Source organism: Ambystoma mexicanum, chromosome 1p (assembly GCF_040938575.1).
Source record: "Ambystoma mexicanum isolate Mex_15411 chromosome 1p, UKY_AmexF1_1, whole genome shotgun sequence".
In the NCBI taxonomy this organism is placed as follows: Eukaryota; Metazoa; Chordata; class Amphibia; order Caudata; family Ambystomatidae; genus Ambystoma; species Ambystoma mexicanum.
Window position 1 is genome coordinate 28,831,557 of NC_090921.1, and position 27,634 is coordinate 28,859,190.

Consider the following 27,634-nt stretch of genomic DNA (forward strand, 5'->3'; position numbering starts at 1 on the left):
ACATCCGTGTCATCACATGCCACATCACATGCCACAGTGCCCAATGATCACTCCCACCACATCCGTGTCATCACATGCCACAGTGCTCAATGATCACTCCCACCACATCCGTGTCATCACATGCCACATCACATGCCACAGTGCCCAATGATCACTCCCACCACATCCGTGTCATCACATGCCACATCACATGCCACAGTGCCCAATGATCACTCCCACCACATCCGTGTCATCACATGCCACAGTGCTCAATGATCACTCCCACCACATCCGTGTCATCACATGCCACAGTGCCCACGCGCACTACATCCGTATCATCACATGCCATAGTGCACTAAAAAGATGACAGCTTGGTAAACTCATTCACTGTTACTGCATGCAATAAAAACCCAGTCCCAAAGTAGTGTGCAAATAAGCCACAAATACGCCATAATACAGAATTCAGGCATTATGACATAAGCACCCCCATCACGCCTGTGCAATGTTACAATCCAGTCCCTGGTGCACAGTCCACTATCCTGTGCACTGATGATTCTCTGTTCTTCAGCTTCCAATGTTCATTTTCTTAAGCTGGTCTTTGCTGCTGCACCAGGTCATATTGGGATACGCCTCTATTCTGAAAGCAGGGTCTTTCTAACCCTCCGGTGTTCAGCACATGGTTTCCTATCTGGTCATATGTTTGGCAATTTGCTTGGACAGCCATTGTGGGACATAAGGAGGAGCTTGCAGCACCACAAGGATCAAGATTGTTGTCAACTTATAAAAGGTCATTTTGGTTGGATCTATGTTGGGCCAATCCACTTGCATGGAATAGCTTATGTTTCCTCAGGGTTGACGACTGATTAAAGTGCTTACCACATTCCGTGCACTCGTAAGGCTTCTCCCCAGAATGTATCCTCTGATGTATCCTCCGGTTTGACATTTGAGAAAAACGCTTACCACATTCCTTGCACTCATAGGGCTTCTCACCAGAATGTGTCCTCTGATGTATCCTCAGGTTTGGCATCTGATTAAAGCGCTTACCACATTCCTTGCACTCATAAGGCTTTTCCCCAGAATGAGTCCTCTGATGTATCCTCAGGAGTGATGTCCGAGTAAAGTGTTTACCACATTCCGTGCACTCGTACGGCTTTTCTCCAGAGTGGATCATCTGATGTAGGGCCAAACCATACTTACGAGTGAAACTTTTTTTACACTCCACGCACTCAAAGGAATTCTCATCCATCTGAGGGTCTGATGCCAGCATAAAGCACTTGTCATTTTTTGCGTTCTCAAAAAAACCTGTCCCAGAATGCATCTGCTGATGCATCCGCAGAGCAGAGATGCGACTAAATGTTTTCTTGCACTCTGTGCACTCGTAGGGCTTTTCCCGAGAATGAACAGTCTGATGTTGTCTTAGTTGTGACATGTACTTAAAATCTTTGCCACATTCTGTGCACTTGTAGGGTTTCTCTCCAAAATGGATTCTCAAATGCTTGTGAAGATCTAATTTCAGAGTGAAGCTTTTACCACACTCATTACATTGAAATGGTTTCCACTCCCTATGGAATCTTTGATGTCGCCTAAGGTTTGACAAATTAGTAAAGTGCTTACCACAAACTGTGCACTTGTAAGCCTTCTCTCCAGAATGGATTCTCTGATGTTTGTGTAGATGTGGTTTCTGATGGAAGCTTTTCTCGCACTCTGTACACTGGTATAGCTGATCCCCTTTGTGGGATCTCTTGTGTAGGACTAAAGTTTGCCTGCTAGCGAAACACTTGCCACAGATGCTGCATGCAGAAATATTTGCCTTTGTATGTCCCGTCTTCTGTATCATGAGTTCAGAGTGCTGGATATCGGCAGTTTTGATGTCATGGCAATTCTGGTGCTTTAGTGGGCTAGGTATGTGCATTAAGCCTTGACATTGTGCACCGGTGCAGGATATTTGTCTGCATTGTGAAGATGTTGATTGAATTGTAGATTGAATGGGCTGGCCTTGGCCATGTTCTGCAGGATTTCTTGGGCTATCCCATCTTCTGGGACGCATCGGCAGGTCCCCAGTTTCGGGCACTGTTTTACTTACTGTTGGAAGAAGCAGAAATGTCATCATCTCATGTATGCCATCATACAGCTTAAATAATATTCAACTCAATGCGGCATAGAAACAAGAATTTGATTTGCAGACACGCATTAACACAGTGGGCAGTTCTGTCTCTCTGCCCCACAGAACAAGGGTTGTAAGCGTCAGACATCAGAATATTGAGTGGGTATCCTTTCCGGAAGCAGTGTCTCACTCACTTGGAGCAGGTGCCACTCATATGATGTGAGCCCTGAACCTCAGGTCAGTAAGTTGCAGTCTCACAACTCAGGGCACACGGCTAACTTTATGCTATATATAACACACCATTTCGAAGAGCTATTAATTCCAAAATAAGTTCAAATTAAAACTGGGGCCTGCATAGTAAATATCTTTGAGCTACGCTAGACGTTTCCTTACAGATTGCAGGGACATCAATGGAAGCCGGAATGGCTCGTGTCTATGCTGACATTTTCATGTATCTCATTTTTTAGATGTCGCACCATGGCATGGAGCAGACATTTGAAATCACGTAAAGATACTCAGATGAAATTTTTTGGCATTAGGTCAGGACACAGGAAGATGTTAACAGTATTTTCTGATTGTGTAAACAAAGTTTATCATTGATTTTAGCTACACAACTGTACATTTCTTAGATGTTCAAGTGCAAACAGTGAACCAAATACTTACTACCTCAATATGTGTAAAACCCTTACTACAATAACTTACTGCATGCAGGATGTTTTCATGCAAGATCAACGTTTGCAGGATTTCCTTATAGTCAAATATTAAGAAATAAATCAATTGTGTCAGAACCTTTAGAATTTTTAAAACGAGAACAAATAATGGTCATGAAATTTAAAGACAGATTGTGATGAAAAAAATCATACAAAAGCTGTGTCAATAGTAAATTTTTTCGATATACAAGATTTATTAAGAATCAAAATAATTGAAAAGCGCATCAATTTTGTTTTACGTTTTAACCTATTCTAGTTAAAGTCCAAAAGTTAAAATCGATAATACACAAAAACTGGCAGATTATTCCACATGATGATTTGATGCACATTATTTCCAGAACAACCAGCATTTTCTTCCTGGCACAATCAATGTTTGCGTAATATTTTGAGAAAAGCAATATTTTGGGAAAAACAGAATTTTCGAGCAATCCACTGATTTTCAAAAGAACAAAAGTGGAATTTTGTCACATTTGAATTAGCAACATTGGAATACCTCAAGAAAAAGTGATACTCTTTACCCTCCATTTACTGTGGTGAGTATTTGTTTGGGACACTTTTTAACATGCGATTCCAGTAACATAACTGATATGTTGCTTTCGAGGGGATTGGGTCCTCCGACGTATTCCATATCTATGACAGGTAATCACCACAGCTGTGCTGCTTCGGAAACTTTTCCGGCGTCTGCGTCCTGCGTCGATGACGTCGATGCGCCGACGTCGAGGACCTCCTCCGACCTCCGACGTCATCCGATGTGATAAGTAGGACGCACGACGCCTGTAGCCTCAGTTCCGTTTTTTCCGCGAACGTGTTGCTTCGTGTTTCTCGGTTCTAGGCCTCGACTCTTTGGAGTTCTGTTCTTTCTGGTTCTTCGAACCTGTTCGTTTGTGAATTTCCTTCGGCGATGTCTTCCACTTCGTCTTCAACCCCGCGTCCGGGCTTTAAGAAGTGCGGGGAGTGTGGGTCCAAGATGTCGGTGACTGACTCGCACGACGCCTGCCTCTGGTGCCTCGGGGAGGCCCACGACACGGATGACTGTGTCGACTGCCAGTCGCTCACGTCCAAAGCCTTACGCGAACGTAAGAAGAAGTTGTCGGTAGGTCGGGTGTCCAAGCCCCGGAAGTCGAAGTCGGCGGGGCTTTCGACGGATGATTCGAGGGGTGACTCTCCGCGTCATCGTCGGAAGTCTCGTCGGTCTTCTTCTAGGAGTGGGTCTCGCCACTCCTCGGCCTCTTCGAGGCATTCTCGGAAGCGCCGTCACCGGTCGCCTTCCAGGTCCTCTTCCGAGGATTCTGCACGGCACGTCGGTTACCCCACCAGCCGTGCGACGCCGGAAGAATGGGCTTCCTTCGGGAAGAAAATGTTGGCGATTCTTGAGTCGCAGGGTACTCAGCCGTCCGCGCCCCCGAGTGGGGTCGGCCGTGTGAGGTCGAGAGACGCCGCTCGCAAGAGTGGTCGGCACGAGTCACGGGAGCGGTCCCGTTCGGACAAGGAGGCTCGTTCTCGCCGTACCCGTTCCAGGTCCCGGTCCTCGACGCGTTCGAGACCGTGTGCTCCTGTGAAGTCTTCGAGGAAGACATCGACGTCTGAGGCGTCGAGGGCGTCGACAGGCTTTCTCGAGGCTCCGGCTTCGAGGGCCTCGTCGAAGCCGTCGACGATCAGGTCGTCGAGGGACACGCTTGGAGCTCCGGCTTCGAGGGCTGTGTCGACGCCGCCGATACTGGAGGCGCTGCATCTGACGTCGACGCCGATTTCCTCGACGCCGATCCTCTCGGCGCCGTTGCCGGTTTTCTCGGCGTCGGCGCCGATTCGCTCGACGCCATCAACGCCTTTCGTGTCGGAGGTGCCCCGTGTCACGGGTATGCCCCCTAGGAAGGCTCTGGTTAAGAGCAAGCACTCTCGGGTGCCTTTTCGCCACCTGGAATATATTTCGGAGGCGGATGAGGATTCTGATGGCCTGGTTCCTAGTCAGGTGCCGGATGAAATTGTCTCGGGCCATAGTCAGTTTGACGATTTGAGGCAGTCGCTGCATGATGCCAGTGGACTGGACACCTCTCCGGAGGTGGAATTTTGTAGGCCTGAGCCTGGCTCCCATGCCGATTCCTCGTACCGGCGCCTTATGGCTAGGGTGTCTGAGTATCTGGGATGGTCTGCTCCCCCAGGGGAGTTTGTGCAGGATGATCTGACGGTCATCCTTGATGTTGGTCCCCCAACTGACCCGGTACTGCCGTTCCATATGGCTTTGCAGAGAAGGGTGGCGGCGGCTTGGACTGCTCCGGAGAGTCTCCCGGCGGTGGGCAGATCCTTGTCGCGTAAATACCGTCCAGCCAGTAGCGACCCCTGCTACTTGACCAGGCACCCCACTCCGGAGAGTTTGGTGGTGCAGGCGGCCACGGCCCCTGCAAAGCAGGCGTCGTACCCTACCATCCCTCCTGATAGGGACGACAAACGTTTTGATGGCTGGGCGAAGAAAGTGTTTTCTTCTGGTGGTATGGCGCTTCAGGCGGCCAACTCCATTTGTGCCTTGTCACGTTTCGCGCACACTCTGTGGAACTGTGTTGCGTTAGCGGCTGAACATATTCCCGAAGGGGTTGAACGGGAGGGTTTCCTTGCTATGGTCCAGGATGGTAAGGATGCCATGTGTGAGTCCGTTCAGTCGGGTCTGGACTTGGCTGAATGCGTCAGTAGGTCCATGGCGGCGAGCACCGTGATACGCAGGTTTGCGTGGTTGCGGAAGTCGGGGTTTGCTCCTGATGTGCAGTCCCGGCTCCTCAACATGCCCTTTGATGGTGAACACCTTTTTGGCAGCAAGGCTGACGAGAGCCTTGAGAGGTTGCAGACCTCAAAAGCTGCAGCGAAGTCGTTGGGCGCTGCAGTTCGCCAACCTCCGCCTTTTCGTCCTAGGGGACAGCAGTGGAGGGGTGGTTCCTTTCGCTATTACTCATCCTTCAGTAAAGCGAGAGGAGCTGGCAGTCAAAGAGGCCAACGCAGGGGTACCAGAGGTGGACGACAGGGTACCCGTGGTGCCAAGGCCGCTCGGGCAGTTGCCTCTTTGCCCTCGGGTAACGCCGCAGCCGCTCCTACTCAGTCATGAGGCCATGTCCCATGGTTCGCCGGTTGGGGGAAGGCTGGCGCAGCATCTTGTAGAGTGGCAAGCCATTACTTCAGATGTGTGGGTTCTGGAGATCATAGCCCACGGCTACTGTCTTCCCTTTCGGCACAGGCCTCGCGACAATCCACCGGGGAACCTCTCTTTGAAGTGTCCGGATCCGCTCCTTGCGCAGGAAATTCAAGCCCTGCTGGAGAAAGGCGCTATAGAACTGGTGCCTGTAGCGGAGAGGAACAAGGGATGGTATTCCCCTTATTTTTTGATTTCCAAGAAAGACGGGGGATTGAGACCCATCATGGACTTGCGCGGTTTGAACAAACTCCTCAGGAAGGACAAGTTCAAGATGGTTACTCTCTCTCAAGTCCTCCAAGCCCTTCAGCTTCAGGACTGGTTGGTGTCACTCGACCTCAAGGATGCTTACTTCCATGTGCCGATCCATCCCAAGCACAAGAAGTACCTGAGGTTCGCGGTTGGCGACTCGCACTTTCAGTTTCGGGTCCTGCCGTTCGGATTGACCTCCGCCCCGAGGGTTTTCACCAAGCTCATGGTGGTGGTGGCAGCGCATCTCAGGCAAGGGGGGATTCACGTCTACCCCTACCTGGACGATTGGTTGATCAGGGGGAGCTCTCCCGAGCAAGTCCTGGATCATCTGTCCGTCACCTGCCACTCCCTCCACAGGCTGGGCTTCTCCCTCAATTTAAAGAAGTCCCATTTGACGCCAACGCAGAGGCTCCAGTACATCGGAGCAGTGCTCGACACTTCCCTGGGGCAGTGTTTTCCTCCCCAGGTGAGGGCTCTTCACATTCAGCAGATGGTGCACAAGTTTCAGCATGCCCAGACGCTCCCAGCGTTCGGGTTCTTGAGGTTGCTCGGCCTCATGGCATCCTGCATTCTTCTGGTGCCAGAGGCTCGCCTGCGCATGAGATCCTTGCAGTGGGCACTCAAGATGCAATGGTCGCAGTCCTCCGGCAGGATGTCGGACCCGATTCAGGTGCCGCCCTCGGTCGCCCAGGACCTTCTGTGGTGGGCCGTCGAAGGCAACTTGATGAAGGGGGCTCCATTTTGGCTTCCCTGGCCGGAGGTGACGATCGTGACGGATGCATCCCTCACGGGATGGGGAGCTCATGCCAACGAGCTGACAGTCAGCGGTCGTTGGTCTCCGTCGGAGTCCAGACTCCATATCAATCTGTTGGAGCTGAGGGCCGTCAGGCTAGCCCTGAAGGCTTTTCTGCCGACTGTGCGAGGAAGGAATGTCCTGATCCTGACGGACAACACGGTGGCCATGCACTACCTCAACAAAAAGGGGGGGGCAGGGTCACTTCCTCTGTGCAGGGAGGCGATGCAGCTCGAGTTCTGGGCCATCCAGCAGGAAGTTTCGGTCTCGGCAGTTCATCTGGCCGGAGTCGAAAACGTGACGGCGGACGCTCTGAGCAGGCAGAGCGCGATCTCTCACGAGTGGGAGTTGGCTCAGGAGATTCTCCTGGAGATCTTCGCCCTTTGGGGGACCCCTCAAGTGGATCTCTTCGCCTCCAGTGTCAACCGGAAGTGCGAGAGGTTCTGCTCGCGGGAATTTCCTCCAAAAGGAGCCTTAGGAGACGCGTTCGTGGTGGATTGGTCGTTCCCGCTGCTGTACGCGTTTCCTCCAGTCCCCGTCATCCCGCAAGTGCTGCGGAGGTTGCGGAAGTTCGGTTCCCGGATGATCCTCATTGCTCCGGCGTGGGCTCGGAGGACGTGGTACCCGGACCTTCTCGACTTGTACATCTGCCCTCCACGTCGTCTTCCCTACCGAGACGATCTGCTCTCACGGGAGGGGGGTCTGGTTCTCCATCCAGAGGTCAGAACCCTCAACCTTCACGCTTGGCTTCTGAAAGGTTGAGGTATAGGGATTGGGACCTCCCTGAAGACGTGATGGAGGTGTTGCTTTCGGCCCGAAGGCCAGCAACTAAGTCTCTGTACCGTTGCCGTAAGTTCTGCGACTGGTGCAGAGTTCGGAATGTGGATCCTTTTGCATGTGACATCCCCATGGTTCTGTCCTTTTTGCTTTCTTTGGCCCACAGGGGCTTGCAAGTGGGTACCATTAAAGGTTACCTGGCGGCGCTGTCCATCTTTAAGCGCTCGTCTGATGAGTGTTCTTACTTTAAGATCCCTTTAATTTCACAGTTTCTGAAAGGGCTCACTAATGTGTTCCCTCCGTCTCCTTTCCTGGTGCCCGGTTGGGATTTAAACCTTGTTCTTAGGTTTCTTATGGGTGCTCCGTTTGAGCCTTTACATTCTTGCCCTTTGAGGCTGTTAACTCTGAAAACTGTGTTTTTAGTTGCGGTTACTTCCGCTCGCAGAGTGAGTGAGTTACAGGCACTTTCAGTTAAGCCACCCTTCACTGTTTTCCACAAGGACAGGGTTGTCCTTCGTTTTCGTCCTTCTTTTCTTCCGAAGGTAGTGACGGAATTTAATTTGGCCAAGAAGGTTGTTCTTCCGGCATTCTATCCTCCTCCGCATCCTGGTAAGGAAGAGGAGAGGCTCCATAGGCTTGATCCTAGGAGAGCTTTAAGCTTTTATGTTTCACGCATGTCCCGGGTCAGAGTGGACGATCAACTCTTTATTGGTTACGCTGGTAAGCGTTTGGGGCAAGCTGTGACGAAACAGACTTTGTCCCGCTGGATTATTTTGGCCATCTCGGAGTGTTACCGCTTGGCGGGTAAGGACCCACCGGCTGGCTTGCGGGCCCATTCTACCAGGGGGGTGGCTGCATCTACTGCGCTGCAGAGGGGTGTTCCTATTCGCAACATCTGTGATGCAGCCACCTGGGCTTCAGTACATACATTTGTACGGCATTATTCCCTCGATTCCATCAGAGGGCAGGATCTGGCCTTTGGCAAGGCGGTCCTTTGCTCTGCTATTTGATTGGCTATTCTAAATTTTGTTTATAAATTCTTTCCCTCCTCCTTGCTCTGGTACTGCTTTGGGAGTCTGTCATAGATATGGAATACGTCGGAGGACCCAATCCCCTCGAAGAACAAGTTACTTTCTTACCTGGTAACGTTCTTTCGATGGGATGGTCCGACGACGTATTCCATATCGCTCCCGCCCTGCCTTCCCCGCTGCAGAATTTCTTTTGCGATTGCAGCTTACGTTCCGCAAGGCTTTGTGTCTGACTGGCAGTTGACTTATGTCACACGTTCTGGGGGGAAAAACTACAACTGAGGCTACAGGCGTCGTGCGTCCTACTTATCACATCGGATGACGTCGGAGGAGGTCCTCGACGTCGGCGCATCGACGTCATCGACGCAGGACGCAGACGCCGGAAAGGTTTACGAAGCAGCACAGCTGTGGTGATTACCTATCATAGATATGGAATACGTCGTCGGACCATCCCATCGAAAGAACGTTACCAGGTAAGAAAGTAACTTGTTCTTCTTGCTTTATTACAGGAGGTTCACACCATAAAAGCCTTCGAGGAAAAATGCTGTTACATCTAAAGGATTGTGAAAACCAAAATAAATTGGAACTGTAAGGGAATTCACACTGACAATGAGAGAATGTTCTGATGCAAGAAAGCTAGTCCTGATATCCATTAACACTGGCCTGGCATAACTTTAAAGAATCAATTTTGAATTACATGTTTGCAGTTAGAATGGAGAAGAAAGACTCCAAAGCAGTTTTTTACATGCACGCTGGCTTACTGCAGCTTCAGCATGCATATCTAGTCTCGCAAACGTTGCCAAATGTTTATTCTGGCTCTTACTGACCTCACTTAAAACAAGTGTTGATAGGACAGTCTTATTTGAATAATGAACACACATCTCCTGTCTCTTAAAGGTGGCAGGAGTAATGCTGAGAGACTGGGCATGCCAGGCTCCTCATACAAGCACACTGTTCTAATTGGAAGTAATCATTGCATTGGAGTCTATGGGAGTTGTTGTAAAAGATGCTGGGCTACACAAGGTCGGGATTGTCACAGTGTGCTGTGTTGTCTTTACCTGTGTCTTACCCGCAATGCTGCTATTACAGGTTTACCAAACTAAACCCACTGAGATGAGAGTCACAAGAATGATTTCTTCTACCAAGCACAGCTAATAAAACATTGAAAAAACAATAACATCACTAAAACATGCATTCAATAAACCAATACAATGAAAAAATGCATGTATAGATAAAAGCCTCACAGATCAGTTAAAGTGTCTAGTGCATTAGCAATGTTATCATCAAATACTAATTACTATCACAGAATATCACATACAATGTTAGAATGTGATACAACATACGTATTTGTTGTATTTGAAGTTGAATTACAGAATAGTCTCATATGTATCCTTTCTATTGGCCACCATTGGTCTTAGAAACTCCTGCCTTCTTATCCAAGCTCGGCTTAGAAGATGGGACTCTGCAAAACCTATTGTTCTATTTCTAGACAAAAGGCCAACATAAAGAGCAGACCTGCAGGTTCTAGGAAGAGGCATTTAAGATGATTGTAATCCATTTAACACAGGTAGTCTGTCAAAAAGGATAGAACATGAAATGTATTCAATCTTCTGTGGAAAGGGTAGAGTCTAAACGACTGTCTGATGATTGCATTAACCACCTGGACTTCAATGAGGTGATAGGTAGCATCCTCATTCTAATACCAAATACAATGTTTTTGCAGAAAAAGGCTCCACCCTGTCCAGGTCAAATTAAATATTGCTCTTGGCTTTAGGTTGTTAGGTTTCTTATGGGCAGTTTGTCTAATTCACATTTTACAGCCCAAGCGTAGACAGTTTCATATAGTGTCTTTCTAAAGGAAGGGGGAATAAGATTATGTGCCAAATATTTGATGCGTTTCAACCAACTTAAAAAACCTACCCCAATCTGCCCCCTAAAATCCACTATGGCCTGTTTATATTTAAATAGTGGTGAGTGCTCCGTTACCTTATCAAGGACAATTATTTATTAATCTCCACAGAGCTCAAGAACCGCAGATACCCAAGTTCAGGTTTCAGATGAAAGATTGCAGAACTCAATGGTAAAGAAATGAGCGTCTTCAAACTATAATGTTCCTTTATTCAGAGGACCTTCTATTAGCTACACCACAAGCTTTGGCTTCATACGTTGGCAATACTACAGCCTGTGCCTGATACATTCCCAACTTGCGTTTCTACATTGAACATGTCGACCACTGCACTGACTCCATGTCAGAAGCCAGCCTGCATATGTGACAGAATTTGCATTTCTTGGCACTAACCATCGAGCATGTGTGCAATACTTTTTGCATGCATTGTTGCAGTGCAATCAATTAGAGACATTACGTGGCAATTCATTGGGTTTTCACAATCTCACTTTTTCAATATTGGTACAATTACCACCCCTTTCCCACTAGTCAGCAGGAATCATGTTAGATGGATCAGAAAGGAATGCAGATGGCGGGCTCTTCTTGACAGAGGTCCATAGGTGCATCACCTGGGCCAGGGGCTTTGCCATGTTTCCCAGCAAGGAGATCCTCCTAATATCATCAAGAACAAAATGTAGACACGGCACAGAATTAGAGCAGGGCAACTCGTTACAGCATCAGTACTCGAATTATGGCTTACCTGCCCATCAATGGACCAATATGCACATATCGTGCCCGCTCCGAAATACAAGAAAGTGTGAGCTCCCTCCTTTCAGTATCTCCCGAAAATGGTTCAGAGGATTTTTATTGAAGGCCACCAAGGTTGGCACATTTGTTTTTCCTCTCAAAGGCCTCTTTTCTGAGCAATTAATCCTTTATATTATTTTCTCGAGCCTGAAATGTACTCTTGTTTGCAAGGATAATCTACCTTTAAACCCGTCTAAGGGCTTGTTTAGCTCTTTGTCGACCCACATCAATTGCTTTGAATTATTTGGCTAATTCATGGAATACAATGCCCTCCGGTGTGTTCTACTTAGGCTTATATATGTATTTATTTATTGGTCATTTGTTAGGCGCTTATACAGTTAACAACAACTGTTTCAAAGCACCCACAGGGCAACAGGGTGGGGAAAAGGGAAGGCAGACAACGTCCAACAAGATAAATAATCGAATTAATAGTACAAATAAATAATGAAAATAACTGGGAGGGGAGACAAAACTACTATGCCTTCTGAATGTTCAGAACGTGCAAGTGCAGAGGGGAGGAGTTTAAGGGAAAGGTGCTGAGATGCTCAGTGAGAAGTGCTCGGGGTGAAGTACTAACAAGAGAAGAAAGTAAGTGCAACCTCCGCTGGGGCGGGTGAGTCTAGGTAAGTGCAGTAAATAGACAGCGGCTGGGATGAGAGATGTGGTGGGGTCAGGGCCCCGAGGATACATAAGGGCCCTGCACATCAGTCACCTTAACTTGAAAAGTCAGACATAGGTAAGCAGAACACAAGTCACACACACAAACCTGTAATAGGAACTCACCAGTAACAGTATATTTCAATGAACAAAGACATGCAGTACCTCAACTAAAATTCCTAATTTTAGAAGTAAAGAAACCAAGAAAGGGGGAGACATTTTGCAAACCTTACAACAAAGGGAACTACACTGTATTGACAAAAAGACTGTATTATTTCTGAAAGCATCTAATAGAGGGCTTAATATGAGCTGTGAACAGTTAGAGGATTTAAAACATAGGGTCATTTAGTCCAACATTCCATACATTTTGACAATTTTCATTTAAGAATACCATTAAAAATAACACAATGTATTTTGGATCATAAAAGTTTATATCATCTTCAGGCAAAATCATGGGATTGCAAAAGGTATTTTTCATTGTAAAGGCACGAAACATGGATCTGTACAGTGAGAAGCCAGATATCATACTCGGACCCAAGAAAGTCATGGGGCCTCATTATGAGCTCGCGGGTCCGGAATCCGTTGTTTCCATGACGACTGGGACACTGTTTCCGCGACCGCAAGCTGTGGAATCAATGGCTGATTACCGCTTGTCGGTCACGCGCACCAGAACAACGCGGAAACGGTGTAACCGCCGGCACTTAAACACCCACGGACACGGACATACCACCAAAACCAGCAGTGAATAGCCGTAACCGCCTCCGCCTACACAGACAAGGAATCAACGGATGCGGAAACACTGATCGCGAAAACCGGAAAAAGAATGGCGGCCATTACTTAATGAGTATCGTGTGGGATTTACCAGGTAATGGGCGCTATGGAATAAGGAAATCCAAAGGATAAATTAAGCTAAGGGAGCGTGACTGCCGCGCTTCCGTACAGCAGCAGGAGAAGCCCAACCTACACAAGATTGAAAACGCAAGATGTTTTGGAACGAGTGTGTGCTGTCGCTACTTGGCTATATAAAACAGTATCAAATTCAACCCAGATTGCTGCATAATCTTGTTCTTACTGCAAAGGAAATACCAACAAAAGATATAAGATGCCCCTGTAGGGTGGCTTGTTTAATTACACATGTAGGGGTCTTATTTGTTGCCCCTTTAAAATCCCATTTCGAAGCCAACACGTGTTTCGTCCCGCTAGGGTCCTTTACAAGGCTGGGCCTGTGTAATGCAAAAAGTACAATCAATTTCAGAATATCAAAGATTATGGTGCCCCATACGTTCACAAAGCAGGAAATCCCGTATTTGCTGGGAAAAAATTGAAAAGGGGGGGAACGAGGAAAGGGGGAAAGGAATGGACATAGAGGGGGTATGCATGATAGACCATGGTTGGTTAAGGTCAATGATGATGCCATGTATGCAGCGTACATATTTGAAATATTTGAAAACATATTGAAGATAAAGATAATGACATGGCAATGGCCAACGCCAAGTAAACAGTCATTTCCAATGTTTATCCCCCACAGTGCATTTCAATGTTCAATTAGTAATTCAATGCATATGTCAAAGAGCAGGGAAGGAAGAAAAGAGAAAAAATTAAGATAAAAAATAAAAAAGAAGGGAAAAAGAAAAAGGACATCAAAATCAGAACATTGTATTGCCATATAGCTTCTTAAAAGATTGAGTAAATCTTGTGAACCAGTGCGGTATCATCTGAAATGTGCTCTAGCCCCTTCAGGTGCCTGTCACCAAAACCCGGTGGTAGCCACCCCCAAAGCAGTATCTGTGAGTACATGTTGCATCACATTCCACCTCCAAGCGTGCATTCCGTAATCCGTGCACTGTAGTTCCTCTTGTCCACAAACCTAATGCATGCCAGAGCTAATGTGTTCGTGTATTAACCAAAGTTATATAATGTCTTACAAGTTTTTTCGCACTCTAGCTAGGTAATATTGCCCGATTGATATATGGTTGACCAAAACGTTTTTCCATTCAACAAAAACGCATGTTGCGAGCCAGAGGTATTCAGTCCTCTCCCGAAACTTGTTGATTCCCCAAAAAATCTATCGGGAACAAATTAAACCATGGTGTAAAATAATACCGCCAGTTGGGTTCAAATATCGGTTGTTTGTCAGAGCTAATAAGGTTCATATTTACCCAGAGCTCTTAAACTGTTGTAAAAGTCAAATCAAATGCCATTACGATTGGGGTGTCCCATCTCATAACATCCACATCCGTGCGGATCCACAAAATATTATATTACCCTCTGTGAAAAAAAACTTCAATTAGCATCATAGGTCTAGGTCGCTTGAAGTTGTCGGAAAATAAAGGCTGATTAAAGATAAAGTTGACCTGGAACTTACTCAGTGTGAGTCGAATCCGCAGCTTAAATGCCACAGTGCAGAGTGAACGCTGTGCGTAGTCCTTAGAATCAAATGAACTGCTGGTATACACTGCTGTGCATATCCTGTGACTACCTTTAAAGTCACATGATAGCGTTCACTTCATCGCGTAGGCGCGTTCGCGTCATCACGTGACCGTGTCCAAGTCAATTTGCATCTGGCCCATTAACCCAAAAATAGCTAATGCCACCTTTATGTCGCCTAGTTAAGCCATTACTTAAACCACAATCCACTGCCATCCTCACAGAACACAGGCCACATCACCTCCTTCAGTTGGAAAAACCAACCACCACAATGGCATCCCTTATCCCTGCTACAAGACAGCGCAAGCTGAGGTTCAGTGGGGCAGAGCTCACGGTGCTTGTGGAGCACATTGTAATGTTAAAGGACATTTGTACCGCGCACTATCACCACCGGAGTGGTCCCCTGGCGGCTCTGAAAGAGGGAGGGAGAGGTGGGTTAGTGGGTGATCCCCTGGCGGCTCTGAAAGAGGGAGGGAGAGGTGGGTTAGTGGGTGAAGGCTGGAAAAGTGCAAGATTGCAGTGATGTGCTGTTGGCAGCCTCAGCCCGGTGGTTCTGTCGGCTGGGCCTGGGGTGTATGCGGCCGGTAGTCGTCGTGTGCTGATGTGCGAGTCTATGTGTGTTTTTGTTTTGTTGTTGCAGTGTAGTGAAGTTCATGCGGTTTGTTGTGCTGGAGGTTTGTGGTTGTGTTTGGTTTGGAGTTTGAGAGGTGTATGCAGAGAAGGAAATTGTTAGTGGTATTGGTTAGTTGGTATCTCTACCCTGGATTGACCAGTTGGGCTCGTGTAATCATACACGACGGGGTGCTTGCGCACCCTGTGCCTCAGACGGTACGTGCCTGTTTTGCATTCGAGGCCCCTTGAGCATTTAGCTGTCCCCTCCGTCCGCTCCCTCGATAACTTCGCATGCTCCTCACCCCCACCCACATGACCAGCGCACCTGCTAATGTCCATACTTCAGATTGTGTGGTGATTGGTGGTATCTCGTTCGTTCCACAACCCCGTGGTACCGTGTTGTAGCTGTACGGGCGGTGGGGGATGGTAAGGATTGGCTGGGGTTGTTGCCTCCGTCTCCCTGGGTCTCGCAGGTGGACCCCTGTGTCCAGCGTCAGCCCTACTGGTGCTCAGAGTACTTCTGTCGGTTCTAGGGGCTTGTAAATGTCCTTTCCTGTTGAGTCATTTGTCTTGCTGTTGTTTGGGTTTTAGTCTCTGGTGTTGAAGAGCCAGGTTTTTAGTAATTTTCTGAATTTAAGGTGATCTTTGGTGTTCCTTATTACTTTTGGGATGTTGTTCCAGGTTTTCACGGCTAAGTGGTAGAAGGCGGTGCCTCCAAGTTTTTTCTTGATGTAAGATTTTAGTTCCAGTCGGATTTTGTTGGTTGACCTGAGCGGTCTCGTTGGCTTGTAGATTGTTAATTTCTTTTGTAGGAATTCTGCTCCTTGTCCGCAGATTGCCCTGTGCGTTATGCACGTTGTTTTGAAGGTGATACAGTGTTTTACTGGGAGCCAGTGTAGTGTTTTTAGGGCCGCGGTGATGTGGTCTCTTCTGGATAGTTTGAGGAGTAGTCTGGCTGCTGTGTTTTGGATCCGTTGTAGCTTCTTCAGTAGGTATTCTGGTTTTCCGAGGTAGAGGCTGTTTGCATAGTCGATACTTGACATGATGAGGCCGACGATAGTGAGTGTTTTGTTTGTGAAGGAGAGGAAAGGTAGTATTTTTCTTGCCGTGTGGAGGAGGAAGAAGCATTTCTTGACTGTTGCATTTATTTGCGGTTCTAAGGTTAGGGTGTTGTCCATCAGGACTCCCAGATTTTTTACTACCTTAGATGGTGTGGTTCCCATTTCTGTTGGCCACGGGATGGTGGTTTCCTTCTCTTGTCGGCAGTGCAGACATGCTATTCAGCGCAGACCAGCGGCGCAGCACCCAGCAACGCCGTAAGGAGGTCTGGGCAGAAGCAGCACACAGGTGCACTGCCGTGGGGGTGACCACACGCATCATTAAGGACTGCCACAAAAGGTGGGATGACATACGGCTGCGACTGCGGAATCTCATCGCTGCACACCGCCAGCACAGCACTGACACTGGTGGAGGCCCAGCATTGCCATTAAAACTCCAGTCATGGGAGGAGCGGTGCAGCAGTATCCTGCACCTCGAGGGGATACAGGGCGTCAGCGACGCAGAGGTTGGAGTATGCCCACCTGTTGATGCCGGTAATTGCCCACCCAGGGCAGGAGTGACCCAATGCATCCACCAATGGACCTCCTCCCTCCCCCAGCCAGACCAGGAGTGACCCAATGCCTCCACCAATGACCCAGACGACAAGCAACACACGCTCAAGACATGCCCCCTGGACATGCACACAGTGCGTGACTGAGTACAAGCTGAGACACACACACGTGAGTGCATCACCTGGCAAAAGTGTGTGCATGCAAGTGGGCAGAGATTTTTCATTGTGATGCATGTGATGGACCCATCAAATCCCACCACACAACTAACAGCATTTCCTCTATTCCCTCACAGGCACGTCAAGTGACAGCGACACAGCACAACAGGCAACACCACGTCCACCCGCACGTGATCGACGCAGCTGTCCTGACTGGGATGCCGATGAGAGCACCTCCGGGACACAGGCACCTGCATTAGCAACATCTGGCACGGGTGGCCAACCCCGTACAGCCTGCTGCCACACAAGTAGCACCCATCACCATCGTGGCCACCGAAACCATTGAGCATACAGTTTGCACTGAGGAGGATGCTGCATCCTGTGGTAACAGTGCCCCAGTCGTGCAGCCTGAAGATGCTGGACAGAAGGAGGTGGATGACATGGGTGACCTCTCATCCCTCCACAACCTGCAGTTTAGCCCCTCAGAACTACACAGCCCCATGAGGTCACCGACACCCTCAATGGCTGAGTTGAGTGCACACATGCAGCGCATGGAAGAACAGCAGGCCATCCTTGCACAGCTGGTGGAAAGGCAGTTGGAGGAGGCTAGGCTGCAGCGGGAGGACGTGATGCAGCAGCGGGAGGAGGCGAGGCTGCAGCATGAAAGCACTGCCACATCGGTACGTCGCCTGTACAAGGCCATCGGACGTTTCGCCACAACAAATTTGACCTTGTCACACCATGTCAGGGAGGGCAATAGTATAATGTCCTCCATCGCTGAGTCCATGTTGGTGGCCCAGCAGTCATATTTTAGCTGTGTGCCACCACTGGCGTCCACCAGCACCACCCCCTCAAGTTCCATCACAGGCAGCCCACGGAGGCGCTCTAGTCGGCTGGCTGGCCTCTCTGGCAAGGACGCTAATGCACATAAGCACGGCCGGAAATAGTGTCCAGTAGGGATGACTGTCCACAAGACATTTTGGGATCATTGGGTGTATGGGGGTGGGTACGTTTGGGAGGTGGGGGAGGTCCATTATGGGGTTAGTGTGTTGGGGCCTGGTTGGGGGTGGGTACGTTTGGGAGGTGGGAGAGGTCCATTATGGGGTTAGTGTGTTGGGGCCTGGTTGGGGGTGGGTACATTTGGGAGGTGGGGGAGGTCCATTATCGGGTTAGTGTTTTGGGGCCTGGTTGGGGGTGGATACGTTTGGGAGGTGGGGGAGGTCCATTATGGGGTTAGTGTGTTGGGGCCTGGTTGGGGGTGGGCACGGGTGTACAGATTTCCTATTGATACCACCTTATCTCCTGCTTTGTTAATATTAAATCCCTGTTGAGACTGAAGTGACGAGTGGACATCTGTGATTTGATGTACAGTGACTACATTAAATGCATGCAGTGCTGTTCATGTAGAATCTCTCAAAAGAAACTGCGAATGATTGCATCCCGTGCATGTTGTCCATCTTGTACACCCCTGCCAGGGAGTGCAGCCATCCCATCCCCATCGTGATCATCGTCCTCTTCATCATCATCCTCCGGGTCTGGGCGCAGAGGGACGTTCCTGCGCATGCACAGATTGTGCAGCATGGCGCACACGAGCACTATTTTACCCGTCTTCACTGGCTTCTACAGCAATGATCCCCCGGATCTGCTCAAGCAGCGGAACTTCAGTAAACCGAATGTCCTCTCGATCATGCCACGTGTCCGAACATGTACCCTGTTGTAGGCCTCCTCATGCCTGTTCTTTGGCCTCCGTATGGGCGCCATCATCCATGGTGTCAGAGCATATCCTGCATCACCTACATGGAAGGGGACATGTCAGTGTTTGTGGCATCCATGTCTGGATAAGATGCAGTACATTCATGTACCATTAGTGAATCAATCATATGGGGCATTGTGCTGATCTGACAAGTGGGTGAATCCCATTCCTGGGTCATTGTTGTCCATATTGGCGCTTTGACATTGGTCAACGACTTGCTGTGCATTGAATGATGCCCTTATGCTCTTTTGTGGTTGGTAAGTATGGCATTGTACAGTGATATACACACGCGGCACAGTCTGTAAATGGACACTGTGATAACGTGGATTGATGCACAATGTTGGTTATGCACTCATGTGCATTGTTGGGGCACAGGTGCATTGCATGGGTGGGGGGGACTCGCTCCCTCAGGTCGTGTTTGCTTGTGGTGCTACGACATGTCTTGGGTGTGCATCTCCTTTGGCAGGGTTTGTACGGGCACACTGTGGCCATCTGTATTGTGAAGCGTTGCAATGTGTGGGGTGTGGTGACTGCCCATTGCATAGGTCAGGGGGTCATGCATTGGCAGTTGTAGCAACCCAGACACCCAGGTCATTGCCTTGGCCACCCCCCCCTTGCACAGGGGTCATGCATTGGCAGTTGTAGCAACCCAGACACCCAGGTCATTGCCTTGGCCACCCCCCCCTTGCACAGGGGTCATGCATTGGCAGTTGTAGCAACCCAGACACACAGGTCATTGCCTTGGCCACCCCCCCCTTGCACAGGGGTCATGCATTGGCAGTTGTAGCAACCCAGACACACAGGACATTGCCTTGCCCACCCCCCTTTCACAGGGGCCATGCATTGGCAGTTGTACTCACCCGGAAACCATGTGCTCTGTCCAGCGTAGCGTTCCATGTACCATGGCAATGTCGAATTCTGCAGGACCATTGAGTCATGTGTCGATCCCGGGAAACGTGCACAGCAATGGGTTATCACTTGTCCAGCATCACATACCATTGGTACATTTAGTGAGTGGTATTGTTTCCTATTGCAGTACACCAACTCCATTGCACGCGGTATTGTCAGCTCTATGTGGGTGCAGTCTAATGCACCAATGCAATTTGGCATGCCAGCAATGGCATGGAAGGCCATCTTGGAGGCATAACCTGGGCAGGGGTACGGGGAGGGCAATGTGTTCAGACGCATGGCGCAGCAGGGCATCCAGTACCTGGTCGAGTATCCTTGAAAAACAGGGTTGTGACAGCCCGTGCAGCTCACCGACAGTGTGCTGATACGTTTGTTCCAGTTCATAGGAAATGCAGCACCGAGACCACCTTCAGCAGGTGCGGGATTGCCGCCCGAATGGCAATGTGGCTGCAGATGTCGTCCTCAATCATGGTGACGATGGACATGATTGTTGGACAGTCAAACAGGTATGATGCGTGGATCTGCCCTGGGGTCATGTTCCAGGGTGAGGCCCTGATGCGGGGTATTGCAGGCTGCCTGCGGGGTTATGCCGGCTGCACATTTGGTTTTGGTATGGGTGCCGGGTTTGCTATCTGCGCCGCCTCTGCCTCCTCCTCTGCATTAATGCCACTATGTGCGCTGCTGCCTGAAGTTCAATAGCCCCAGGCCCAATGCTGCTACAGCGGCTGCCTGCATGGTTGTGTCTGGAGTTGGCCTGGGTGTGGGTGTGACCCTTTTGTACGCTCCCAGTGGCCTGCTGGATGCAGCTGGGCTCATTTGGTGCACCTGTGGCCTGATTCAGCTCAGCTGCCACTGTTTACTGCCATCTCCGCGGTGGTGTTCACAGGGTGAACACCCGCAATTTTGGTGGTGGTGTTTCTGTGTCCGTGCTACTCGTAATGCGCATTGTTTCGTGTTGCCGCTAACGGTGGTGTCGATGCGCTGTGTCCGCCGACGCATTTTCCGGGTGCGTTGCCTGGGTGGGAGTGGATTCGGGGTGATGGTGAACGTTGCTGGTCCGGTTTTACCAGCAACGTTAAATCCAGACAGGCAGACTTGTAATGAGGCCCATGGTTTTGGTCAAAGACTTCTATTAAAATAAAAGGGGGTGTCGCTGCTCTAGGAGGTGTTTCCCTTCCTAAAACCCAAACTAAAAGGGTCTGTCAATGTCAGAATGTCGAAAGCAAAGCCGTCCAGTGTCCAAAGTACTATTCTGGCCCTCACACTGGTTAATGAAATTAAAGAGTGATGTCATTGGCCTTGAGTGGTTTGTAAATGTTCAAAAAGGAAAACGCGCACACAAAAGTTCCAGAAGGATAACGTTCCTTATTCCAGAGGGTGGTTCCTTCCCCTGGATTTCTCTTCCTTTGTATAGTCAAAGATATCAGTTCCTTGAGTTTCTCTTGATCCACAACGCAACTGGTACACAAAACAACATGGCTCTTTATCTTGTTAGGATGCCTGGTCCACTCTCCCGCCAGGTTTTCACCCCTCTTTTCTTTGGTTTCATACAGCCTTCTGCTAGTCCCGATAGATCCTTCTCAGGACCCCTTTAGGTGGTGTCTTTCCTATACACTCCAGTTTGTCCTTGCCTGGTGTGTTTCCCTACCAAGGCTTTGTTAAATGCACAAATTTGCAACTACCTGGTATACTTTCCTTCCAGGACTTTCGTTAACACACTTGCAACTGTCTGGTACACTGTCCTGCCAGGACTTTCGTTAACACACTTGCCACTGCCTGGTATACTTTCCTGCCAGGACTTTCGTTAACACACTTGCCACTGCCTGGTACACTGTCCTGCCAGGACTTTCGTTAACACACTTGCCACTGCCTGGTACAGTTTCCTGCCAGGACTTACGTTAACACACTTGCAACTGCCTGGTACACTGTCCTGCCAGGGATTTTCTTACATGTGTATTGCATACACTCAAAATCTTGAAAGACTCTTACTTTTCCCCCGTTTTCACATATTAAAATGTTCATTGGCTCCTTCCCTTTCAAGTACTTAATTTGCTTCCTTTACTATTATAAGCCTTTGGCATGTCTGCCAATATGCCCCGCTATCCCTGCTTCCCTTCCGTGGACTCACCGGCTCTTGCTGGTGTACTTCGTTCGTCTCGCGGCAAGCTGGTGATGGCCGTTCAGTGTTTCTTCCCATCTCGCCGCCTTCGTTCCTTAGCTACTCTGCCTCTTGCGGTTCCTGCTGGGCCCCTCTGCTTGGGGCCAGGCTTTGATAAGGCAAACGCTACCGCTCAATACCTACGAATGTCCGGGAGCCCTGTGTCGGCTTCTGGCATTCCCAAAGCCTGTTCTCTCTCGCGTTCAGCTTTACTCTTTGTCCTCTTTGAGCCATGGCCTCCACAGAACTCCTGGTAGCCCCACGGTCTTTCAGTCCTTACCGAGAGAAGCAGTTTCCTCCCACCAGCAGCACACCTCAGTCAGCTTCTTCTGTGGTTTAAATTGTACAGCCACAGTTATGCACAAGAGCGCATCTGGTGTTCTTGGTCTCTTCCGCTCTGCATTAGTGATTAGTGGGCTCTTCTTCCTCGTCCTGTCATTCTTGTTGTTATGGGAATGGAAGTCTATTCTTGATGTTTTACATATAAAGTTTGGGTAAATGTTTCAGTGGTTTTTAAGGGCAGGTTAGCTCTGAATAACTTGCAGGCGCAGGCTGAGAAGATTTCCTGAGTCTTAGAGGGCAAGTCAGATTTTGATGGCTCACATACACATCTTGTTAGAAGGTCTTCTTCAGTTTCCTTCCTAAATGAATGGGGGGAGGTGTAACAATATGCCATTAAGGCATTGGGTACGAATGGGCATACTCAAGAGAGGAAGGGGAATACCATGGGGGTCATTTTGAGGTGGGCGGTAAGGGATACTGGGCACCGGTAAGGAGACCGGCATTCTTCAGGATGCGTTTCCGCCCAAGAATGGATCTCCTGCTGTAACGAGGAGGTCGGAGTGCAAACACCGTTGGGCTGGCACAATGGTTTCAGGAAGTAGAGGAGATGTAGGGTTATTTATTTATTTGTTTCTAACACTCCATAGCCTACGGGCATTCTGTCGTACATCTGCTCGAGGACGTTGCAGAAAGACAACATAAAGGGGACTCTGGATCAACTAACTATTTGAAAAGTAGTGCAGGATTCCAAATTGAGATTTGATGACCCAGTAGGCAGGAGCTAAAACCATCTCCTGGGTGTCGGGCATCACCCAGTAGGCAGGAGCTAAAACCATCTCCTGGGTGTCGGGCATCACCCAGTGGGCAGGAGCTAAAACCATCTCCTGGGTGTCGGGCATCACCCAGTGGGCAGGAGCTAAAACCATCTCCTGGGTATTGGGCATCACCCAGTGGGCAGGAGCTAAAACCGTCTCCTCGGTGTCAGGCATCACCCAGTAGGCAGGAGCTAAAACCATCTCCTGGGTGTCGGGCATCACCCAGTAGGCAAGAGCTACCAAGAGGGAACCAGGAGCCAGTACCCAGTACGCTTTCACATGAGATGCCCACTTTAAACTTTTTATCCTTGATGTATAATTAATTATGTTAAAAGTGTACTAGGTGTGTCCTACTTAGTTCATGCTGCGTTATGCTGGGATTACTGTAGACACTGCATGTGGCAGTGCTGAGGAATCTTTCTGTTTCGGAAAAATAATAAAATACATTTATAAAAAAAAAAAGGATGTCCCACTTCTTTATTAGCCGTCTCAAATACTCACATTTAATGTCACATGTGCATGTTTGTAAGGCACCAGCTGGTTTAGGGAGCCAAAGGCAGCTTCTGGCAGCTGCTGCTTTCTAGCTAAGCAGGCTTTCCTAACCCAAATAGCTCCCAGCCCCCCTCAATTTCGGACCCTGTAGTGTTTCAGCCATTTCCTTAAGCTTAGAAGTCTTTCTTTCCTGGCGCAATTCCACAGGCAGAGTGTTCCAAGCCTGTGCTGCCTGCACTGGGAAGGATCGACTGTTTCCTCTTGTCCTTTTTACTCTGGGGGCCACAAGGCGTTGAGTGGTGCTGGAGTGAAGGGTTGTACTCGGTTTCAAGTAGAGGGGTGACTCTCCATAGAGGTACTCGTGGGTCAATGTGATCATCTTAAGCAACCTCTCGTTGCAACGGGCAGCCAATGGACTTCCTTCCTTGTGGTTGTTATTTGTTCCCTCCTGGGGATGTCGATGACAATTCTAATTTCCTCATTTTGCATAACTTGTAGATTTGTAATACACTCTCTGTTCTTGCGCGGCTGAGCAGCGCGTGGCAGTAATCGAAACGTGGCATGATAATTGCCCTGATGAGAATCTCCCAGTGTTTGCGTGTTACTAACGGTTTACTCTGCGTTAATACTCTCAAATGGTAATGGGATTTCTTTACTGCACCATCCACGTGTGTCACACCTCCAACGGATGCTTCCATGGATACACCTAGGGCCATTAGTTCATCTGACACCTGAATTCGGCAGCCTTCCGCCTTAAAGTTTACATACTCAGGCCCCCATTTTAGCCCTCGATTGAGAAGGTCCATAGATCATCAGTTCTGTTTTCGCGCTGTTTAAGCACATCCAGCTTGCAGTCATCCAGCTCATGATGGATCCATATATGATGGAGAGTTTTTCTGAGTCTTTTGCGTGGTTCCCGCTCAGCTCCATCAACAGCTGGATGTCGTCAGCGTAGTTGTTGAACTGTATGCCATGTGACTTTCTCTGGCCATTGTATAAGACATTCAACGAAGGAGTGATCAGACCAAATGCTTGGGTTAGTGTCGACCTTCTCTATCGTGATGTTCCGTGAGGTCACCCAGTCAAGGATGTTACCCTCCACAGGAACGTGATAAGGCATCAGCTTTGAGGTACCATGAGGCAAGGAGGTAAGCGATCACAAAATTAAGCATAGCAAAAATGTTGTGCCATCTTGTTTGTCGGGCGGTATTACACTGGAGGGAGGTGGGAGGGCTTGTAGGTTGCAGTGATCTGGGTGTACCATTATTCGCTGTTGTGACCCGAGTAAATTCTATGAAAGGTGCTTTGATGGCTAGAAATTTCTTTTCTGGTATTGGATGTATCCTTTCTGCTGGATAAGGTTTTCTGGAAAATGATGCCACAGAAGAAGCATCTACCTCTGCTACATAGGGCAAATGTGGATTTGGACGTTGGAGTACTAGTGCGGTAGTGAAGGCCTGCTTAAGATGCTCATAGTCAGACTGTGCTAGTTCATTCCACATGAATGCAGTCAAAGGTTCAGTCAATTCAGTAAGGGGTGCTACAATAGTTCAGAAGGAGCAAATGCAACTCTTGTGGAAGTTTGGAATCCTAAAAGGATTGCAGTGCCTCCACAGTAGTTGGTTGAGGCCAGTCTAGCACTGCCCTCACCTTGGCAGTACTCATCAGAACTCCCTTGGCGGTGCAGCAAAAGACTAGGAACTCCATGCTGGAAGCATGAAAGGTAGACTTCTCTAGAAAGGTATAGAGAGCATTCTCTTGAATGTGCTGGAGTACCGAACAAACGTGTTTCATGTTTTGTTCTAGGGACAAAGAAAACACAAGAATGACGTCCATGTAAACCACCTATAATGGTTGTTCATAAAGTGTTTGAATGTGGCAGTTGCATGGCAAAGCCCAAAGGATGTTACTTAATAATGTAAGAGGCCATGCTGAGTGCGGAATGCCATTTTCCAATCCTCCCCTTTACGGACCTATACCAGATTAATGTCGGCAAGAAGTGGAAATCAAATCGGGAAGTATCCACATAGAGGTTCTAGAAAGTCTAATCCCAGAGGTAAAGAATATAACAGACATAGATGGAAAAGCTTGGCAAGCAGTGGACATCAAATCAGGAAGTAGCCACATAGATATTATAGAAAGTTAAGATCGCAGACATAGGGCCTCATTAAGAGTCCGGCGGTAGCCGTGCCGGTAAAACCGGCAGGCTGCTGCCAGACTCGTGCATTTTTCCGCCGCCTGGCTCCACGGAACCACTAAGGGATTACGAACCCAGTGTTCCTGGAAGTCAGACACAGGAAAAATGTTAATCCACAGGACTCAATGTGGATGAGGGAATCAGCGGCGCCGTTAATAATGAAGAAAGTTAGGAAGTTTCCACATAGTTTTTGAAATTCTAGAAAGTCTAACCCCTGTCTAATGTTTGATGATATAATGTGTTTAATTAGTAATAAAGTATCTGAACAACCCTATATCGCCACAAGCATGTGTATTGATTTTATTTATTGGTTATTTATAATGTGGCTTTATAGCCAATGGTGTTTCAAAGTGCATCAAGACAAAGGTGGGGGGTGGGGGGGAACAGGGATGAAGATAACAAAACAAAAGCGTTCTCACTAGGCCTTGAGATATTCGGATCGTGCAAGTTTGTAACATAAAATGCATGGGAGATGGGGAGGGGAATGCAGGGCGATGAGTAAGGAACAATGCTTAAAGACGAGAATGGAACATTAAGTGCAAAGTGACCAGTACAAACACAGCACAAGGCTGTAAATGAAGAAACAATTGTAGACGGTGCATAATTTGGAGAAGCCACACTATGTTGCAGGGGGATACATCATGTATGCAGGTACAGTAGGTAAAATGCAACAATGGAAAGCCTTGCCTCGTGGTGCAGGGGGCTACATCAAGTATGAAGGTACAGTAGGTAAAATACAACAATGGAAGCCCTGAGGTGGAAAGGGCTGTGGAAATAAAGCTGTTTTGCTGTGGCGAGTGGATAGGAAAGGGAGCGGAGACTCTCCATCTATCTATCTTCATTCTAAACCCAGAGAAGCCATAGAAGCCCGTGGAAGAGGGTAGAGGTGCGTGTGCCTTTAAACAACTTGGCTGTCAGCTGACCACCCAGCTGACTTCTTAAGGCCGCCTCCGTGACCCTTGCGTCGTGAAGCCCTGAGGTGGAAAGGGCTGTGGAAGTAAAGCTGTTTTGCTGTGGCGAGTGGAAAGGAAAGGGAGCGGAGACTCTCCATCTATCTATCTTCATTCTAAACCCAGAGAAGCCATAGAAGCCCGTGGAAGAGGGTAGAGGTGCGTGTGCCTTTAAACAACTTGGCTGTCAGCTGACCACCCAGCTGACTTCTTAAGGCCGCCTCCGTGACCCTTGCGTCGTGAAGCCCTGAGGTGGAAAGGGCTGTGGAAGTAAAGCTGTTTTGATGTTTGGCGAGTGGTGAGCGGTGACCTATGGCGTTGACCCTGTCCCCTGTTCTGAGGACTCGAGCTCAGAGGCGGCGAGATGGTGTGGCCGTCACAGACGATCCTGCGGTCGTTCAGCGCCCTCCGCGCCCTCAGAAAGTAAGTCATTATCTCACTTGCACTTCTGAGACAGTCGAGTACAATGAAGCACTTTCTCATGCAGAGGAAGCACAGGTCTCTGAATCTACAGCGATTAATACCTCCCATACACTCCCTCTCTGTGACAATGTGTTTGAAACTGGAAGTCATACTGAAGCCATTCACGTACAAGATGGAACTCACGTGGTGTGCGGCGCGGCTGGCGAGTTCTGTGTGCCGGCTGTCGGTGGCCCCCAGTGTGCGACCGCGGCGGGCGCCGTGTCCGGTGCATCCGATGTCTCTGGGCCGTTGTCTTGCAGTGGCGGTGCTCTCGTCCCGGTGTCTGACGCGAGGTGCGCTTGTCTGACCTGTGCTCCTGGGAGTGACGGCTCTGACGGGGCGGGACTCGGAGCGAGGGTGACTTTGAACTCACATGGCCTGAGCGGCTTGCAACGCGAGGTAGTTTATGGTTTTAGAGAAGAGGGCGCAGCTCCCCCTAGAGGTGAGCACCCCTCTGAGTCTGTTGACAATCAACTTAAAGATCGAAACTTTGCTGGAGCACGGAACGCTGCAGCTCGGTTATCGGATTGTTCTCTCTCCAGCCTACCCTGTGAGGACGTGGGGCTCATTGCAAAGGATACAGATGCAGTGATCACTGCAAGTTCCCCTGTGTGTGTAACCACAAACTTGGAAACAGTGGGCTCG

At 48.9% G+C, this 27,634-nt stretch overlaps 1 protein-coding gene across 1 annotated transcript in view; it reads right to left on the bottom strand.

Annotated features, from left to right (window-relative positions):
- Positions 1-354: 354 nt before the first annotated feature.
- LOC138564965 (zinc finger protein ZFP2-like) overlaps positions 355-27,634 on the bottom strand; it is a 69,354-nt gene continuing 42,074 nt past the window's right edge. The window contains exon 3 of the mRNA XM_069642945.1: positions 355-2,061. Coding sequence (XP_069499046.1) covers positions 758-2,061 — 1,304 coding nt within the window. The 3' untranslated portion in view covers positions 355-757. The remainder of the gene's footprint in view (positions 2,062-27,634) is intronic.